This window comes from Loxodonta africana, chromosome 8, assembly GCF_030014295.1.
Source record: "Loxodonta africana isolate mLoxAfr1 chromosome 8, mLoxAfr1.hap2, whole genome shotgun sequence".
Classification (NCBI taxonomy): Eukaryota; Metazoa; Chordata; class Mammalia; order Proboscidea; family Elephantidae; genus Loxodonta; species Loxodonta africana.
This window is the reverse complement of record NC_087349.1, coordinates 12,137,698-12,159,730: the sequence shown is the minus strand read 5'-3', so window position 1 is coordinate 12,159,730 and position 22,033 is coordinate 12,137,698. Positions and strand designations below refer to the sequence as shown.

The following is a 22,033-nucleotide window of genomic DNA, read 5'->3' as shown; positions in this document are numbered from 1 at the left end:
ACAAAACAAAAGACAAGGAAATTCCTTTAGGGCAATCACCCAAATACGTAGTTAGGGCGCAACCCTAATATCGTTAGTCTTAACCAGAGAATTCTTGGAAGGTTAGCAGGGGATTGAAAAGAACTCTAAAGTTCCCCTTCGTTAATGGATTATATTACTGAGGTTCATTGTCAGTCTGAGTATGCCTGCCTTCAACGCTTCCCATTTCAATACCCTTTCTGGGGATATGGAGTCCCTGGGTGATGCAAATGGTTAATGTGCTCTGTTTACCAAAAGGTAGGAGGTTCGTGTCCACCCAGAGGCACCTCAGGAGAAAGGCCTGGAGGTCTACTTCTGAAAAACCAGCCATTGAAAACCCTATGGAGCACAGTTCTACTCTGACACACATGCCATTGCCATCAGTTGGAGTCAACTTGACGGCAACTGGTTTGTTTGTTTTTTTCCTGGATATATACATATATGTGTGCACACACATACATATATACATAGAACTGCAGAAAATGGATTCCAATTACTTCCAGAAATATAAGATTTTTTTTTCTTTTACTGTTTTAAACTGGATGTCAGCAAGAAGAAAAATATCCTGAGATAATGTACATAAGAGGCTTCCAGAACACTATATTTGATACACAACATGTTAGTCCCCTCCCAGCTTTTACAGACCACATCTGTTCTCAGTTGGTTCCAGATGGCTTTTTCTTTTCTTTTTGCTGTTTGTGTTTTAGGCCTTAAAAAAAAAAAAAAAATTTTAGGCCTTAGACTCCTGTAAATTATCCTGGCAATTCGAAAGTGCGGAGTAAGCTAATGACAGAAGGAGTGTAGCCAGTTTCCATGGGATAGAGTCCAATTTTGGTCACCATTAAGTTATTTTAGATATAAAGCTGTATAGGTCAATAGAACTCTCCTGGAGTTAGGAATATAACAGATTTTCAAAATCTGCTAACCCTTTGCCTAGACTATCTGATTAAATGCTTGTTAATACACACATATATACTTCATTTGGGCGATGGGAGTGGTTTTCTGTCACCCTCATTACAGATTCGTTTAAGATTCTTTTTTTCTTTTAAATGTTGTCCCTTTCTGTTTATGCTCTACCTTTTAAGTTGAGTAGACTTCTTCCCTCTTGCAAGTCATAACCATTATCTTGAGGGTGAATAAATCACGAATCCAGTGAAGATGGCTTACATAAGTAATTGCTTTACATAAGTCTGAAATTCCCCAGCAAGAGCTGAGGGAGGGACCAACCACCCCCATGCTATTATTTTCGGGGGATGCCGCCAGGTGAGACGGGATCAGATGGAAGGGGGGTGGGCATATTTGAAACAGTGTGCTCGTCTCTTTCTGTGCTGAAATAAGCAGTGCAATTGAAAGGGCTGCCATCTTGTAATTACCAGGGAGTCCTGTCTTACAGATGGAAGCGGGGCTTTGTTAGACAACAAACATGGCGCTTGTAATTGAATATGAAATATGATCCAGACACACAAGCAAGAGTCTATTAAATGGGGATGGCAAATAGCCACACTGCCTGCATGAGTCACTGGGTGTCTCAGTCAGAAAAGGAACTAAGTTTCCAACCCAGTAAGGCAGCATTGCTCTTGTTCTGACTTTGTTGATATTAAATTAATGGCTTAAGAAGACAGCTCCCTTTGTTCTTCTGGAATGAAGGTCAGAGTACATCCCTAGAGGCCCTTTTATGTAGCTGTGCTGTATGTATTTCACTTAATTAATGCATCTGAAATAAGAATTATGGCACACACGCACGTACATGGCCTTGAACTAGTTTTTGCCTTTATACTCAATTTGAGCTCCATCAGCTGTACCATGGATCTGTAATCAGTTAAGTTCAGCCAAAATAGAGAGGGTAACAGCAAATCCATAACCCCAGGCAACAAGCTTTCCTAAGCAACTGCTGGTTAGAATGAGCTTTATCACAGATTGAAAGTACCATGGCTGTGTTTGGTGGGTCCTCAAAAACTTATACATAACTACCATATGACTCAGCAATTCCACTCCTAGCTATAAACCCAAGAGAACGGAAAGCAGGGACTCAAACAGATACTTGTACACAATGTTCATTGTAGCAGTATTCACAATTGCCAAAAGATGGAGGCAACCCAACTGTCCATCAACAGATGAATGGATAAGCAAAATGTGGTACAGCCATACAATGGAATATTAGCCATAAAGAGAAATGAAGTTCCAATATGTGCTACGACATGGATGAACCTTGACGACATTATGTTGAGTGAAATAAGTTAAACACACCAGAAGAAATACAGTATGATACCACTTACATGAAATATCTAAAAGAGGTGGATGCACAGAGACAGAAAGCAGATCAGTGGTTACCAGGAGCTGGGGGGAGGGGCACCTGGGGCCTCATTGCTTGATGGGTACAGGGTTTCTGTTTTGGGTGATGAAAAAGTTTTCAAAATGGATAGTGGTGATGATTGTGGAACTTGGTGAATGTAACTAATGCCACTAAATTCTACACTGAAAAATGGTTAAATAACAAATGTCATGTTATATATATTTTACCACAATACAAAAAAAAAAAAGGAGAATGACTGATTTGGCCACTTTTACTTCCAATTAATACCTTGTTTTCTTCAAACCCAAATCGTTGGCATAAGTTAACATCTTTATGCCCACTTTGCAAGTCTCTTTGTTCTTTTGGGTCTCAAAAACACTGCCATGTTTATTGGGCTTTTACTTGTATCAAGTTACCACCCCCAGTTTGATATAAGAAGTTTCCTCACATAAAAGTTTAAAGACATAAGATACAATGGGTAAGGCACGTGCAGGAGGTGTCATCTTCTTGTAAAAACTCAAATCGAAATTATCTCTGGCAATGGTGAGCCGATAACGCCACAGAAAAGATAGAACAGATCATTGAAATCCACATACAAGCTTCAAATCTCGTTTCAGTCAAAAATTTCAAATGCTTCCCCACTGCCAACTGACTTTCCTCCAAGTTGATATAAGCAGCAAGATAGCACTGACTTGAGGTTTATGATCTTGTTCATTTTTAAAAACTGTAAGCCATTTGTTTGGAATCTTGAAGAAAGGGTAACACACCATCCTTTAACACGTGCCCCGCCCCCCAGCTCCTGGTACCGACTCACTGACTTTGTGTCACTATGCATTCACCTATTCTAGATATTTCATGTAAGTGGGATCATACTGTGTTTGTCCTTTAGTGTCTGGCTTATTTCACTCAACATAATGTTGTCACAGGTCATAATTCTAATTAGTAGCCTCCAAAAAGCAATTTAATCTACATTGTAGCTAAAGAACCCCATCCTCCACTGAAAATACATGTCTATCACTTTATGGGAAACCCTGGTGGCGTAGTGGCTAAGAACCATGGCCACTAACCAAAAGGTCAGCTGTTCGAATCCACCAGGAGCTCCTTGGAAACCCTAGGGGGCAGTTCTACTCTGTCCTGTAGGGTTGCTATGAGTCGGATTCCACTGGACGGCAATGGGTATCACTTTATAGGTTGAATTAGATTGTGTGTTAGTCACTTATAATCTCATTTCCATCAGAAAAAGTAATCTGTCATTTCTGGAAGGAAGAAATGCAGACGTTTAGGGACTGCTCCTCCTCCAGCTCAAACTTTCCTACCAAAGAAAACAGAGTGAGGAAGCTGGGGAGAAACTAAAAGGAAAGAATCGGAAGGGTTAAAGAAGCAGAAGCAGCTGAGAGACTGAGAAAGCAGAAACTTCACATAGAACTCTCTAGAATGTGCAGTGATGGGGCTACCAGGAGAATGGATCCTTGTTCACTGACCCCTCCAGGTCCTAGCCGTACCTGCATCTACTCCTGAGGCTGTCCCTGGGACTCAGGATCACCATCCACTAAACTCCATTCCAGAAATAAGCACAGGAATCACAGCACAAAGGCCATCACCCCAGGGATGCCTCTCCTACCCCATCCCTCCCCATCGTCACTATTTGCCTCTTCTACACATCCAGGAAGGTTCCCATTTAGAGGTTATTCTGAGCTTTGGCTCACAGATCTTTGGTTCTACATAAAACTCCTCTTTCTACTGGCATCCTTGTCTGCTCTCTGGGACCTCCTTATCTTCTCTGACCACACTGCACTTGACTATTGGCCCCCACATTTATGAAAAAGCCTAGGATCCTAATATCGAGCACACCTATATGCTCTTAGCTTCTTCTGGACTACTTTACCCGACCAGTTCGTATCTCCTGATACAGGCAGGGATCTAAAATAGTGACTGGAAGGTAAAAAGTACGTAAAACCTACTGAATGAGTGAACGGCTAGGAGAACTAACAATTGGCTGTGTATTTCAAGAAGCATAAGGAAAATATGAACACTGGGAAGTAATTCGCATAGTGATTCAATAGAAGATTTCAGAAGTGATGGTGCCTCACCATGAATAAATCATCTTATCATCCCATTTAGTATCTGTGGGCCTTTCTTGCATCAAACAACGGCATAATAGCTAGCCTTTGACATCATATAATAGCATAGTAGCTAGAAGAGCTGGACATGTCTTCATGGGTAACTCTGTCACCCCTGAACGATGGGTAATTTGGCAATACAGGCTCCAGGAGAAGACTCGTTTTGTCTCAAGAGTTTTCTGGGTGTTACTACGCCGTATGGTATTACCTCCTGCTTTTCTCTTCTTAGGCAAGCCTGAGACTAAAGTGGTGAATAAAACAAGAGACTGCCACTTGGCATCCACAGCAGGATGATTTTTTCCTGCTGCTTCCCTTTTTGAGTTCCATTTTCTTGGGCCCATATATCATTGTTTGGAGTTGGCGTGTTAGCACTTGTCATTTCTCTAACATTGTGTTCAGACAAAGGGACTAATGAAGCTATGCATCAAACCGAGGAGGATGAAGAAGCCGGAGATAGGCTGACCACATGGAACCTACTAGGCTCTTCCAACTTACAAGCTTCCCGGAGCTTCTCTTTGTCGTAGTGGAATCCTTCATAGTCTTGTAAACTGATTTTGTTCACTCGGATCCGCAGGCGGTCTGGGACAGACTGGGGACTGCAAAAACAAGACCACGTCATTAGACATAAATGAGAGAGTGGAGATAGGTGTCACACGCCTGGAGGGACTAACAGCTATACAGTCTCTTCATGCTTAGGAGAGAAAAAGTTCTCATTCAAGCAGAACTGTGGGTCCTTTCCAGAACATTGCAATTACCTAGAGAACTCTTCTCCAGAAACCTCAAGTTTCTGGAGTTTGGATAAGAAAATGAAATAAGCAGAAAAAGCCTCTGGGACTATGCTCATATCCTATCTTCTAGGAATGGATTCACAGTTCTAATAAGATAACAAGTTTGGTTCCACGGCAAATTCGATGCAACTAGTCTGAGACAGGAGAAGTGAGGTGGAGCTGTAAGAGTTGCTCTAGGCAAAGGTGCCACCAAGAGCCAGGCATGGCCAATGGCAGCTGCAGAGGGACAGAAAATCTACAATCTAGAAAGGCCAGGACTGGAATTGAAATAGCCCTACACACCCCAGCATTCTCAGTTAAAGCATACTAAAAGCAATGCCTCCTGAGATGGTGCCTCTGGACACCCCAAAATGAAGAAAAAATTTAAATGATCAACAGTGTTGTTTCTTTAGGAAGGTAACGGGGCATGTAATGAATTTAATATGCAGTTCAGGACACATATTCAACATTTAAGGGGGAAGAACCAAGCCTTCTGAAGTCTCCTGTTCTCCCTCAGAATCCTTTTTTTAAGACTCTTTAGATTTTCTTAAGTAACACTTTCAAAACACTTCATTGTGGGCATTAGTTGAGTGAAATAATTTAGTGTTCATCACCACTAGTATGAATCAGTACATTTATTTAATATGTTAAGATAATATAACACAATTCCCACTTGTCCTTCCACAGTGCCTATTATACGAAGATTTCATTGGTACAAATAGAGGGTTGCTTCTCCTTTCTTATATTATGGAATAACCATCACCATTGACTAGAAAGGATAGCATTGCTCTTCAATTCTTTTCAGTGGATGGATGGCAGACAGAAAAATGGGTGGAAGGGAGGGAGGGAGGAAAAGAGAAAGAAAGGAAGCGGGTAGGGGAAGGAGGAGATACTTTAAAAATATTATCAGGGCACCTCTACCTCCACATCAAACACACACACGCATGTATACGCACTCATTTAACTTCAGCACAACTCCAGGGAGGGAGAGAAAAAATAATTTAATCTCATTCTCTTGTCTAAAACCTCATTTAGGGCAAAATACAGTACAGACTCACACTCTACTCACTGAAAAGTAACACGTTATCTATCCAAGTACAAAGATACATACGCACAGCCACACACAGTACTCCCCTCCATTCACACACACGCACACAAACTGAAGCTGTGACTATTTCAAAGTCTAGATAGAAATGTACGCATTCTAAGGAGAGATGGTAGACAGGCAAGCATGTCTGAAGCTCACTAGATTAAAAGCTAAACCAGTACAAAACCACAGAGATGGGCATTTCTGGGGGAAGGCTGAGAACACAGATGCAATGGCTCTGTCACCCATTCATTCAGAGTGTGTCTGTTGAGTGTCTACTCCATGCTGGACACTGAACAGGCATGCAAATAAAACTGACATGAGTGTTTCAGGAGTAACGGAAGAGATGGTTCGATAGCAACACAATGTATGTAAATTAGTGGAACAGACCTGAAATATCATGCATCTCCAAACCATAATTTACAGATCAGGATACTGAGGCTCAGAGTGGTGATCGGGGTGGATTAACCTATAAACCAGGTAGAAATGAGCTTACAGTAAGCAAGGTACACATAGGCCTAATTGTGTTTACTTACTAATCTATAGTGCTCAATTTCACATCCCCCACGTCGCTGTCAGTTTGTCGTACTGCGGGGGCTTGTGTGTTGCTGTGATGCTGGAAGCTATGCCACCGGTATTCAGATACCAGCAGGGTCACCCATGGAGGACAGGTTTCAGTTGAGCTTCCAGACTAAGACAGACTAGGAAGAAGGACCTGGCAGTCTACTTCTGAAAAGCATTAGCCAGTGAAAACCTTATGAATGGCAGCAGAACACTGTCTGATACAGTGCTGGAAGATGAGCCCCCCAGGTTGGAAGGCACTCAAAACATGACTGGGGAAGAGCTGCCTCCTCAAAGTAGAGTTGACCTTAATGATGTGGATGGAGTAAAGCTTTCGGGACCTTCATTTGCTGATGCGACACGACTCAAAATGAGAAGAAACAGCTGCAAACATCCGTTAATAATCAGAACCTGGAATGTACGAAGTACGAATCTAGGAAAATTGGAAATCATCAAAAATGAAATGGAACGCACAAACATCAATATCCTAGGCATTAGTGAGCTGAAATAGACTGGTATTGGCCATTTTGAATCAGACAATCATATAGTCTACTATGCTGGGAATGACAACTCAAAGAGGAATGCTGTTGCATTCATTGTCAAAAAGAACATTTCAAGATCTATGCTGAAGTACAACGCTGTCAGTGACAGGATAAAATCTATACACCTACAAGAAAGACCAGTTAATACGACTATTATTCAAATTTACACACCAACCACTAGGGCTAAAGTTGAAGAAACAGAAGATTTTTATCAGCTGCTGCAGTCTGAAATTGATTGAACATGCAGTCAAGATATACTGATAATTACTGACGATTGGAATGCGAAAGTTGGAAACAAAGAAGAAGGATAAGTAGTTGGAAAATATGGCCTTGGTGATAGAAACAATGCCAGAGATCGAATGATAGAATTTTGCAAGACCGACTTCTTCATTGCAAAAACCTTCTCTTACCACATAAACAGCGACTATACACATGGACCTCGCCAGATGGAACACACAGAAATCAAATGGACTACATCTGTGGAAAGAGACGATGGAAAAGCTCAATATCATCAGTCAGAACAAGGCCAGGGGCCGACTGTAGAACAGACCATCAATTGCTCATATGCAAGTTCAAGCTGAAACTGAAGAAAATCAAAGCAAGTCCACAAGAGCCAAAATATGACCTTGAGTATATCCCACCTGAATTTAGAGATCATCTGAAGAATAGATTTGATGCATTGAACACTACTAACCAAAGACCAGACGAATTGTGGAATGACATCAAGGACATCATCCATGAAGAAAGCAAGAGGTCACTGAAAAGACAGGAAAGAAAGAAAAAACCAAGATGGATGTCAGAGGAGACTCTGAACTTGCTCTTGAGCATCGAGCAGCTAAAGCAAAAGGAAGAATTGATGAAGTAAACAAACTGAACAGAAGATTTCAAAGGGCGTCTCGAGAAGACAAAGTAAAGTATTATAATGACACGTGCAAAGAGCTAGAGATGGAAAACCAAAAGGGAAGAACACGCTTGGCGTTTCTCAAGCTGAAAGAACTGAAGAAAAAATTCAAGCCTCGAGTTGCAATAGTGAAGGATTCCATGGGGAAAATATTAAACGACCCAGGAAGCATCAAAAGAAGATAGAAGGAATACACAGAGTCATTATACCAAAAAGAATTAGTCGATACTCAACCATTTCAAGAGGTGGCATATGATCAGGAACCGATGGTACTGAAGGAAGAAGTCCAAGCTGCTCTGAAGGCATTGGCGAAAAACAAGGCTCCAGGAATTGATGGAATATCAACTGAGATGTTTCAACAAACAGATGCAGCACTGGAGGTGCTTACTCAATCTGTATGCTGAGCAAATAATCTGAGAAGCTGGACTATATGAAGATGAACAGGGCATCAGGATTGGAGGAAGGCTCATTAACAACCTGTGTTATGCAGATGACACAACCTTGCTTGCTGAAAGTGAAGAGGACTTGAAGCACTTACTAATAAAGATAAAAGACCACAGCCTTCAGTATGGATTACACCTCAACAGAAAGAAAACAAAAATCCTCACAACTGGACCAACGAGCAACATCATGATAAACGGAGAAAAGATGGAAGTTGTCAAGGATTTCATTTTACTTGGATCCACAATCAACAGCCATGGAAGCAGCAGTCAAGAAATCAAGCGACGCACTGCATTGGGCAAATCTGCTGCAAAGGACCTCTTCAAAGTGTTGAAGAGCAAAGATGTCACCCTGAAGACTAAGGTGCACCTGACAGAAGCCATGGTATTTTCAATCTCATCATATGCATGTGAAAGCTGGACAATGAATAAGGAAGACCGAAGAAGAGTTGACGCCTTTGAATTGTGGTGTTGGCGAAGAATATTGAATATATCACAAGACTGCCAAAAGAAAGAATAAATCTGTCTTGGAAGAAGTGCAGCCAGAATGCTCCATAGAGGCAACGATGGCGAGACTGAGTCTTACATACTTTGACATGCTGTCAGGAGGGATCAGTCCCTGGAGAAGGACATCATGCTTGGCAGAGTACAGGGTCAGCAGAAAAGAGAAAGACCCTCCACAAAGTGGATTGACACGGTGGCTGGAACAATGAGCTGAAGCATAACGATTGTGAGGATGGCGCAGGACCGGGCAGTGTTTCGTTCTGTTGTGCACAGGGTCGCTATGAGTCGGAACCAACTCTACTACACCTAACAACAACAACAATTTCACATGGGAAAGGTGGTGGAAAACAGTTGAAATTGTGCACTACAGATTAGTAAGTAAGCACAAGTAAACATATGCGTACCTTGCTTTTTGGGTAATCTGTCCCTAAGTGAGGAGCCCTAGTGGCACTGTGCTTAAGAGCTCAGCTGCCGACCCAAAGGTCGGTAGTTTGAATCTACCAGCCGCTCCTTGGAAACTCTATGGGGCAGTTCTACTCTGTCCTGTAGGGTGGCTATGAGTTGGGATTGGCTCTACAGCAATGGATTTTCTGGTCTGGTCCCTACGTGAAGTGTTTTTAAAGTCACATAGCTACTAAGTGGCTGAGCTGGGCAAAGAGCCTTGGGCACTTCATCATCAGATTCACATTTCTTTATGCAACACCCTCTGAGGAGTTCACACTCTCCAGTCAAAGGATAAATACCAGGAGCCCCTTGGATTTGATGGCAAAACCATCAAGCCTGGATTCACGAGTCATATGGTCTCCAGGTGCTCAGACTCTCTGTCAATAAACAATCAACAGGGTGTGGTTAAGTAGACTGTGGGACATTCAAACAAGAGGACACTAGGCAGCTATTATAAATGAGTATGCAGAACTACAGTCATCCAGAGGGAAGTCTAGAGACCACAAAATACTGCTAAGTGAAAACAAGTCACAGAGAATTACAGACAGCATAATCTCCCTCATATAAATTGTGCATTTGGGGAGTTTGTATACACAAAGACGTTTTGGAGAAATGTTCAACAAGCTGTTCAGCGTGGTTATCTCTATCTGGGGAGATTTGGGGATTATTTTACACTGACTATCATTCTTTTCAGAAAAATAAGTTAGCTCAAAAGTATGTCAATACATAAATAAATGACAACTCAGGACAAGAGTGAAACTAAAAAAGGGATATTGTGAAGAGTGTTAGGTGCTAGATGTGAGTACAGGCAGTCTCTGGGTTACAAAGGGGATCCATTCCTAATATGTCTTTAAGTCGAATTTTTAGGTTAATTGAAACAGGTGCACACAGGTCTTATTTAGCCTGACTTTAGCACACGAAAAGGATCGAAGGCTTTTCAATGATTTAAACGCTGCACATGCAGCAAGTGAAAGTGATTGTGATGAAGAATTTGTTGCGAGTAAGGGTTGGTTCAATCAACTCAAAGTGAGGGCAAATTTATGATAACAGTAAAGGGCAAGTACGAGTTGTCCATAAGCTAGGGACTGTCTGTAGATAGCAAAGAGTTTCAGCAATTAGCAGAATGACCACAGAATGTCAGTACCAAATGCCTTCCCCAAAATTAAGGAGGTCTGATTGTTTTATTCTCAACTTCACCCAAGTTATCTGCGACGACTGTAATTATCAAGTATTTTCCTATAAGCACAGCAGATGCAGATAAGAGAAAGGCTTGAAGCAGAGAATGAGGTGCACCGTGTACTCCGTCACGGGAGTAGGGGAGGGCGGAGGGGAAAGAAGCCCTACCCAAACATTTTTCAAGAAACAGTCGCTCTAATGGCAGTGGGCTCTGGTCTTCTCCAAGTGGACTGGAGGTATCAGAACTAAGGTTACAGCAGCATCTAATCAGTTGCCATAGAGTTGACCCCAATTCACGGTGACCCCATATGTGTCAGAGTAGAACTGTGCTCCATAGGGTGTTCAGAAGTGGATCACCAGGCCCTTCTGAGGTGCCTTTGGGTGGACTCAAATCTCCAAGCTTTTCTTTAGCAGCCAAGCACGTTGACTCTTTGCACCACTCAGGGACTCCATACACATCAGCTGCCCGGTGGGAAACAGGAGTCAGATGACAACAGCAGACCAGTCACTGCACTCCCCCTCCATGGAGCTCCCCTGACTCTGAGCACCACCTTCCACAAGATTTGTTAGTGTCTGTTCCCAGTGCACACACTTCCGAACCCGTTTCCCACCTACGGCCTCTGACCCACATCCTGTTGTTCCTAAACCAGGGTTTCCCACTAATTTCCTGACTCACAGGTGGCACACCATGGACACGCAACAGGAACTATCATTTGAATAGAACTTTCCAGATCACAAATTGATTCACACACTGTCCGGCCGCACCTCCTAAATGACCAGCTAAGCAACATGGAGGAAAATGGAGACCCTCGCCCACCACTCCCACCTTCTCCCATCTGCCTCCTGCACGTTCACTCTCAAGCTCTCACCTCCCATCTTCTCCAACAACCCGTGGAGCACCCCACTTTCCCACCAGCAGAGGTGTGCTTATGCCCAGACTTCCAATTTGTGAATCTGGTGTCTGCCTGCACCCAGATGTTGCCCCAGATGAGGCCCATCAACAAATTGAAGGCTTTAGAGCACAGGGTCCATGGTGGGCACTCTGAATTATTCTCAACTCTGGTGTTTTTTGTTTTTTTTTTTTTTTTCTGGTGTAGATAGGAAGGAGCCCTGGTGTGCAGTGGTTAAGTACTTGGCTGCTAACCAAAAGGTAGGCGGTTCAAACCCACCAGCCGCTCCATGGAGAGAAAGATGTGGCAGTCTGCTTCCATAAAGATTCCAGCCTTGGAAACCCTATGCGGCAGTTCTACTCCGTCCTATAGGGTCGCTATAAGTCAGAATCAACTCGACAGCAATGGGTTTGGTTTTAGGAGTGGGTGTAGACAGTAAGTATGGAGGGCAGCACATTAGGTGAATAGGAGCCTCAGCTCCCAGTCAGAAGGCCTGGGTTTGAATTAAAAAAAAATAAGGTTCTGCTAGTGACAGCCAGTCAGGAATCTTTGTTCCTCAGTTTCCTTATAGGTAAAGTGGAAGAAAAAACACCATCTACCTCACGGGGTATTGTGAGAATGAAATGAGTCAATACACATAATGTGTTTAGAAAACTGCCTGGCACATCCTAAGTGCTCTATGACCAGCTGCTGTTGAGTCGATTCCAACTCCTGGAGACCTCATGTGTGTCCACAGCGTTTCAGTGGCTGAGTTTTCAAAAGCAGATCACTAGGCCTTTCTTCCAGGTGCCTGGGTGGACTTAAACCACCAACCTTTCAGGTAGCAGCCTAGCAGGTTGAATGTCTGCACCACACAGGGACAAGCGTTCAACAGATTTTAGCTAATATCACTATAATTATTCTGAAAACGGCTCTCCTAGTCAAGGTTCTTCCTAGCAAACAATACCATCTGCTGCTGCCAGATGTTGTATGAGGTTTACGGCATCTACAAGAACCTCCCTGGGCATCCCTGACAAGCTGTTGGGCTTCCTCTAGGGGAAAGCTGTCTGGCTTGGCTGGTGTCAGAACACCCTACGGGCCTAGGTCTTCTTCCTGGTGTTTTACAGGCCAACTAGCAACATGACAACAGACAGCTAGAACACGGGGGAGAAAAAGCACACAGATCAAATGAAGGCCAAGTAATTTAATTGTGTTCCTTTATGTCAAAATATATTAGTGTCCCACTAATGGCTGGCTGAAGGTGGAGGATGACAAAGCTGCTTCTTGGAGTCTGGGAAATAGCATTGCTGTTAGTTTTCTAAAACTAAATGTTGCCAAGAAAGTTAGTAGAGCATTGAAGAGAATAACCACCTGGATCAAAATGTGTTTGACTTAGGCCCAACAGCTATCACAAGCTACTCCCATACCCACTTGGGCTCTGTATTGGGCACTAATCCCAAATTCTCTGGAGCCTCTCACGGTTCCTACAACGGTTCTGGGGATCTGGGAGACCCCTCTGAAATTGGGGAAGCGACCTCAAACTGCTGCCGTCTCACTAATTTCTTCTGAATCCTTGAGACGAGGCCCCTTAGGCAGAGCAGAAGTTACATCTCTGGGCTTAACTCCCAACATTCCCCCACCAACGACCTCTCAAGGATCCCAACAGGAACACCTCTCTTTATGTCGTCCATAGGTGCCTTCAAAACCCTCTAGACCAGCTTGCCCCTTACCCACATTCCGCACACCTAACACCCAGCAATGCCTGCGGGGAGGTGGACTTCCATCCAGACAATGCCTGACTCTCACTATTACGCAGCTCATGTTGAGCCCTCGCTACTCTACTCTCCACATAGACAGCACCAATAACTGGTTTTTACTGGTCTTATGTGGAATTCTGGAGCCCCGGTAGCACAGTGGTTAAGAGCTCACTGCTAACCAAAAGGCTGGCAGTTTGAATCTACGAGCCACTCCTTGGAAACCCAGTGGGGCAGTTCTACTCTGTTCTTTGGGGTTTCTATGAGTCAGAATCAACTGGACGGCAAGGGGTTTTATATGCAATTCCAATGCATTGGGGTAACCTGTATGTTCCCAAACCTCTTCATCCTTCCAGTCCATTCCTTCACTACATTTTGTATCTCCCAGCTGATAAAAGACTCCCCTTATTCAAGTCTCTTTCTCATCATATTCTACAGATGAAGGGGTTGGGGTTGTTTCTAGGCCACTGATCCACATAATTCCTGCTTCTCATTGGAAGCCTGAATGCTATAAGAGTAATACCTTTCATGGTAAGACAAGACAGCACAGGGCACAGCAGGGTGAATACTCAGAGATGCCTGGGTTACAAACTGAGCTCCATACGTTAATATGTGTTTGAGAATTCTGAAGTTACTTTCTCTAAACACAATTTCTGAACTAAAAAATGGGAGTGATAGGAAGATTGTATTGAGTATTGAATGAGAATACACATGTAAGGAAAGCAGCATAAAATCAAAACTAGAACCACTGCCATTGAGTTAGAGTAGAATTGCCCCATAGGGTTTCCAAGGATAAATCTTTTCTCCCACAGAGCGGCTGGTGGGTTCAAACTGCCAACCTTTTGGTTAGCAGATAAGCACTTTAACCACTGCACCACCAGGGCTCCTCAACATGGTCCTGGTAAATAAAATAACACACACAAAAAACAAAACCAAACCCACTGCCATCAAGTCGATTCTGACTCATAGTGACACTACAGGACAGAGTAGAACTGTCCTACAGGGTTTCTGAGGCTGCATGTAATCTTGAAGAATTGGTCGATATTGAACCATTTCAGGAAGTAGCATATGAACAAGAACTTATGGTACTGAAGGAAGAAGTCCAAGCTGCACTGAAGGCATTGGCGAAAAGCAAAGCTCCAGGAACTGACGGAATACCAATTGAGATGTTTCAACAAACGGATGCAGCACTGGAGGTGCTCATTCATCTATGCCAAGAAATTTGGAAGACAGCTACCCGGGCAACCAACTGGAAAAGATCCATATTTGTGCCCATTCCAAACAAAAGCGATCCACTCGAATGCAGATATTATCAAACAATATCATTAATATCACATGCAAGTAAAATTTTGCTGGAGATAATTCAAAACTGGTTGTAGCAGTACATTGACAGGGAACCACCAGAAAATCCAGCCAGGTTCAGAAGAGGATGTGGAATGAGGAATTTCATTGCTGATGTCAGATGGGTCTTGGCTGAAAGCAGAGAATACCAGAAAGATGTTTACCTGTGTTTTATTGACTATGCAAAGGCATTCAACTGTGTGGATCATAACAAATTATGGATAACATTGCAAAGAATGAGAATTCAAGAATATTTAATCGTGCTCATGTGGAACCTGTACATAGACCAAGAGGCAATCATTTGAACAGAACAAGGAGATACTGCCTGATTTAAAATCAAGAAAGTTGTACGTCAGTGTTGTATCTCTTCACCACACTTACTGGATCTGTATACTGAGCAAATAATCTGACAAGCTGGACTACAAGAAGAAGAACAGGACTTCAGGACTGGAAGAAGACTCGTTAACAACATGCGATATACAGATGACACACCTTTGCTTGCTGAACACGAAGAGGACTTGAAGCACTTATTGATAAGATCAGAGACTACAGCCTTCAGTACGGATTATACTTCAACATGAAACAAAAATCCTCACAACTGGACCAATAAAGCAACATCATGATAAGCAGAGAAGAGACTGAAGTTGTCAAGGATTTCATCTTACTTGGATCCACAATAAACACCCATGGAAGCAGCAGTCAAGAAATTGAACGACCTATTGCATTGGGCAAATCTGCTGCAAAAAGCCTCTTTAAAACGTTGAAAAGCAAAAGTGTCACTTTGAGGACTAAGGTGCACCTGATCCAAATCATGGGATTTTCAATTGCCTTATATGCATGCGAAAGCTGGGCAATGAATAAGGGACCGAAGAAGAATTGATGCATTTGAATTATGATGTTGGCAAAGAATACTGAATATACCATAGACTGCCAGAACAATGAACAAATCTGTCTTGGAAGAAGTACAGCCAGAATGCTCCTTAGTAGCAAGGATGACAAGACTTCGTCTCACGTACTTTGAACTCATTATCAGGAGGGGCCAGTCCCTGGATAAGGACATCATGCTTGGTAAAGCAAAGGGTCAGAGAAAAAGAGGAAGACCATCGACAAGATGGATTGACATGGTGGCTGCAACAATGGACTCAAACGTAGCAATGATTGTGAGGATGGTGCAGGACCGGACAGTGTTTCATTCTGTTATACGCAGGGACGTCACTATGAGTCAGAACTGACTTGACGGCACTTAACAACAACATGTGATCTTTACGGAGCTGACTGCCACATCTTTCTCCCACAGAGCAGCTGGTGGGCTTGAACTGCTGATCTTTAGGTTAGTAGCCGAGTCTTTGAACCATTGCGCCACCAGGTACTTAATAAAATAAGAAGTGTTCAAAAATAATAATAATAATCCTGATTATCATGATTATCACCACCCTGCTTTCTTTTTTTTGCTACTTCTGGGGATGCACCCTGAATATGACCACATACTCCTCTATTCTTTGATTCAATCTTCAATTCCCATAAGCCCTATATTCCTGATGCAGCCCTGGATAATAGCATCCTAGCTGAAGCCAGAGTCAGCCACCTCTAATTAGTGGTTAGTCGATAAGAAATCTTAGTAGGTTTGAGAGTCTGTGGACACTGGCAGGGAGACCGATTCCGAGTTACATGGCTATCTATAGTCTGCTGGGTAAGAACTCAAGAGGGACCTGGGAATGCTTGAAGATCCTTTACTTAAAGGTCTGAAGGATATCAGTCCTCATCTGTGCTGCAGAGGAGCCCCAGCTTTGTGTAAAGTTAGTCCCATAGTTCTGCAACGTCTTGTACCTGGTGAAGAGCCCGGTTTCATATGCTGTTTCCTTGGCATGGCCTGGGTGGCGAGGTGTAAGTCAGGCCCCTGCAGACTCACTGGGTTTCACAGGGAACTCTACTTAACCACGCATCTGTTACTCAGACATACAGAGTTGGCTCTTCTTTGTGAGGCAGGAAACCATCACAGCTCTGTCCGCCCTTCTCCCTTCAGGCCTGACTTAATGATCATGAAAACAAATGGCCTTAATCTCTTTCAAGCAAGGCAAAGGTGCAATTTTTCCCCAATCCTAAGATAAATACAACAAAGTATGTTTCTTACCAATCTTTAAATTCATTTGAACTGGCCCTTAATTTATGGACAGACTTTGATTAAAATACTAATTTCTCAGGTGGATTTGCAACATGGAAGTCCATCTCTGACTCCTCTGTGCAAGTCCAGCACCCAGACCAGAGCTGGCCCACGACGGTTCCCTTTAATGCTCTGAACAAATAAATGAACGGCATGAACAAGGTTCAGCTCCTCTGGGACTGAGCACAGCCCTGAGGCTTCAGCACAGTTTGGGGTAAGAGGGTCTCCCAGCTACTCATTCCTGGCTTCTCTTTGTGGAGCCCGCCCTGCTTTGCTGTCCACCCCACCCTCTGCCCACCTGGCTCTCTGGACCAACAGGTATGTCCAGGCTGGCTTATGCTCTCTTATTCTCTTGTCTCTAGTGGCATCCACACAAATAAAATGACAGGGGAAAGCAAGTTCAGACAAATTGTAAGTGTCCCTGACAAACAGGCAAGTAGATTATTTCAGGACCATCTATGCTTTAATGACGTCCTTGGGTGGTACAAATGGTTCACGTACTCAGCGCTCAACCAAAAGGTCGGAGGTTCAAGTCCACCCAGGAGCGCCTCAGAAGGCAGCCATAGTACTTACTTCCAAAAATTCAGCCATCAAAAACCCTGTGGAGCACAGTTCTACTGAATTGACTCAATGGCAACCGGTTCGGCTTCTGAGTTTGCTCTTTAATTAAACAGAGTGAACCTGGAACATTTATCATCACCCCCTTACATCCGTTATCAAGCTGGGCCTGATCAAGGCATTCCCACTCAGTGACTCCCTTTAGCAACTTCCTAGAAATTGCTATTTACCCTGTGACATTTTCAAGTTGTCACGGACAATAACCTACCCAGAAACACATCCAAGAGAGCTTCTTTGTATTAAACAGTATAAGCCAAGTTGAATCAGGGCTTCTGAACAGAGCTTTAGATGAGTTCTTGACACTTGCCGAGTTCAGACAGAACCCTAATAATTCAGTTGCCTTCTGCCTGGGGTGGAAACTAACGCTTCATGAGTTGGAACTGAATTTGCAGGAGTTTTTGAATCTGGGGCCAAGGATAGACCAAAATCACATTGGCAGTCACTCGTGAGCTCGCACTGCCCAGGCTGTTTTGCTGGAGAAAGCACTTTTCGACAGTTGTTCATTCTTTTGGGGTTCAAGCTGAGACGTTCCCAGCCTCGAACGATACCCATTTGCGAGGTGGTTACTATGATGTGTCATGGCTTACAAATTATTTCAGACAGCCACCCCTGCAGGTCGCCCTACAAGATCGTGAATTAAAGCATTACTGGGTTGGGACAGATCTTAGACACCTCATTCTATCTTTGCTACCCCTCTGATCCTACAATCCCCTATCGATCAGCTTCAAAGGGTGGCTCATTTCTCTGCTTGGCTCTCCTTCCATGGTGAGGCCTCAGGTAGAAGTGGTCTCTTCACTGTTCAGGCTGCTCGAAACCAAACCGAAACCAAACCAGCTGTTATCTAGACAATCCCAACTCGTGGCAATGCCAGGAGTGTCAGAGTAGAACTGCTCCATAGGGTTTTCAAGGCTGTGACCTTTCAGGTTGCTTTCTTCCGTGGTGCGGCTGGGTGGGTTCAAAAGGCCAACTTGTGTTCTCTCAGACTCAGCTGTGCATACTCAAAGATAGATTTCAGAAACAGAAATACCTCAGCCTCCAGCAGATGCAAGAATTTTCCCAAGTCCTGAACCTTAGTGACAAAGAGGTTAAGATCTGGTTCCAGAATCAGAAAATGAAATGTAAGTGGTGGCAGAAAAACACCATCTGGTCAAAGAACAGCAGTGGTGTGACACAGGTCTCAGCACCTACAGAGTCCCTGGACGTCCACTCTTCCTATCACCAGGGATGCTTCCTTCTAGAAACCTTCCAGGGTGGAGCAACTAGACCCGGAACAGCCCGGCTTGGTACACCCAAGCCTGGAACGGTCAACCCTGGAAAACCAGGCCTGGAAAATCAGTTCCAGAACTGTGGAGAGAAATTCCTGCTGCCCCAGATCCAGCTCCAGCAAAATTCTGCCAGGGACCTGGAGATCTCAGAAACCACAGATTTATTCCTAAATCACTCCAGGAACATACAACCTGAAGATGGGTGAAGATGGGTGGGTAACTCAATGTCTATGTGGGCAGCAGCTGTATTACTTTTTTCTTGTAGGACTTCTTGTTTTAGAGCTATGTATCTCGGCCTTGATATCCTGGTTTTCATTGTGCCTGCTGTATAGATTTGAGGGGTATGAGGGCATTTAACCAAACAGGTTTCAATAATAGCCACATTGGTTGCTCTGGTCAACCATTTGCACTCTTGAAAGCAGTAGAATCTAAATGATTAATACCAAACCAAAAACCAAACCTGTTTCCATCGAAATCAATTCATAATGACCCTGAGGGACAGAGTACAACTGCCCCATAGGGTTTGCAAGGTTGCAATCTTTATGGAAGCAGGCTGTTGCATCTTTCTCCCAAGGAGCGGCTGGTGGGTTTGAAACTCTGACATTTTGGTTAGAAGCTGAGTGCTTAATCACTGTGCCACCAGGGCGCCTAAATGATTAATAAAATAAATAAATAGACCTGCAGGTCTCTGTAACATAAAGCTGAAAAGCTTTGCCCTGTCCGTCCCATTTGTACTGCTTCCAAGGCTGCTTTCATTTCGGTGGAATTTGCTAGCTACGATTTTGGAACCCGCTCGACTCATTTTAGATTTCCATCTTCCGATGCGGAATGTGATGACGAGTTCTGGGGATTAATTAAAACTAGCCCAAAAAAAAAAATTTTTTTTTTCAACAAGTGTTTTCTCTTATGCCTTTTAAAATGCACTCTCTTTTCATTTCACGTAAGTGTTATGACAGACCAGGAAAACTCAATGCCGCTGGTGTAATTAAATTCAAACTCTCCAACAAATGAGATTCCCACCCCGCTTCATCACTACCTTAGCAAAGCAGTTCTAAATAAACACACTCTTGGAACACTCAAAGCAAACGTCTAGAGAGTTCTTCCTACTCTCTGTCAGAAGATAGTACCAGCTATAAAAAAAAAAAAAAAAAAAAAATTTTTTTTTTTTATTATTGTAATACTGGAGTAAAAACGGAAATATTTCTTTTTTCTCCCTGAATGTGGTAAGTCCATCAATAATGTTGCCGTTACAATGGTCTCTCTAAAGACATGAGCGGCCGCTTTCTCTAGGTATTCTGTTTGTTTGTTTTCTGGGTGGAGAGTTGATTTTTAAATAAATCTTTTATTCACAAAGATGATCAGAATTACTCCTTTTCAATTTATATTCAGTTATGTATTTCTGTAGTTTTTTTTTTTTTTTAATGACAATGCCTTAGCACCTTAGATCTGAACGAAAACTTAAACTCCATCTTGTTCAACCATCTTATTTTAGGGAAAATAAATTTGGGTCCAGAGAGGTCAAAAACCTTATTGCATCTGTATGATTAATTCTGAGAATCTGCTGTAAATATGGGGTGATCTTCTCCAGCCCTTCTTATATCCTTTAATAAAAAAGATGTCAAATTGAAATATCAATACAAGTAATAGACACAAAAATCAAACTTCACATAGCTGGTGACAGAAAAAAAATAGATTTCAATCAAATTGGCACAAAGGGCTGGGTGCTCAGCTACTAACCAAAAGGTTGGTGGTTCAAACCTACCCAGAGGCATCCTGGAAGAACGGCCTGGCGATCTACCTCTGAAAGGTCACACCCTTGAAGACCCTATGGAGCTGTTCTACTCTGCACACATGGGGTCGCCAGGAATCAAAATCGACTCAATGGCAACTGGTTTGGTTTACGATGCCTACTGAAAAAGATGTGCTGATAGAAATATCATCCTTTGTTTTAATCTTCCAACTAGTTAAAAAAGAAAAAAAAAAAAGACACTATGACAGAAAAAGGGGAGGGATCTCATTTTTCAGTTTCTAAAATTCCATATTGGCTTGGAACTCTCAGCTAGCTTGATACCACAGTTCAGGCTATTTATACCCTAATTTCCAGATCTAAAAGTCAAGGTATCTAGAGTAATCTTAGAAGCGATTGTGTACTTATTAGACTAATGTTATTTCTAAGGTCAGGTGCTCTCATTTTGAAGAGAAACATCCGCGAGTTTTGCTCCCCACTTCTCCCTGCTCACTATACCTGGAGCCTGTACAGTGCTCCCCGCAAATCTGACTTTAGCCATGGCTGCATCCTGGCCCACACCCTCAAGGCAACGAGTCCTGACGCAAATGTTCACCTCACTTCTGAAGTGACCTCTTGCTACATGAGAAGTTCTGACTCATAAGACTTTCCACGCCTATGCATACATGAATAATTCATCTCTAGAAATAAATTTAAAAGCAAGGGGATACAGTTTTAAATTTTGAGGGAGTTCTGAGTGTGAGGCTCTTATATAACTGTCCTGAGTGCTGAGACCTGTGTTTACCTTTGCTAATAGAGGAACAGGGTCCACCCCTGCACTGTGACCACAAGCACAGCCCCAGCACCCCCATCAGCCTGCTTCACAGCCTGGGAGCCATTACTAGTGTTGTTGTTGGGTGCCATCAAGTCGACTCTGACTCATAGTGACCCCAAGTGACAGAGTAGAACTGCCCCATAGGGTTTTCTAGGCTGTAATCTTTACGGGAGCAGATCGCCAGGTCTTTTCTCCCATGGAGCCGCTGGTAGGTTCGAACTGCCGACATTTTGGTTAACAGAGCAGCACTTAACCATTGCGCCACCAGGCTCCTCAGCATGTTACTAATGATCCTAAAACACTCCTTGAATTCTGTAGCTGTGATGAGAACTTATTTTTAACCAGGGTTTGTCATGCTGCTATTTTCTTTCAATGACACTTGAACTGCAAAGCTATAATACCAAAGATGCACACGTTTGAAACACTCAAAATTGAAACCAAAATTCTAAGCTCTTGTTAGTCTCTAAATTTTCTTCAAAATGGGAGATTTCATCTAGTACGATTTGATTAAGACAAACAGATCGTATACAAACACACACACTCACAGGTGGGGAAATGACCAGTTACACAGGCAGTTGAGTTCAATGCCTTCAACACTACCTTCAAAACAC

General features: G+C 43.0%; 1 protein-coding gene across 2 annotated transcripts in view; it reads right to left on the bottom strand.

The window, feature by feature from the left end:
- The window catches only part of DGKI (diacylglycerol kinase iota), a 491,392-nt gene that overhangs the window by 136,488 nt on the left and 332,871 nt on the right, over positions 1-22,033 (bottom strand). For both annotated transcript variants that reach the window (XM_064289678.1, XM_064289679.1), the window contains one exon: positions 4,927-5,027. In XM_064289678.1, the coding sequence (XP_064145748.1) occupies positions 4,927-5,027 (101 nt within the window). The remainder of the gene's footprint in view (positions 1-4,926; positions 5,028-22,033) is intronic.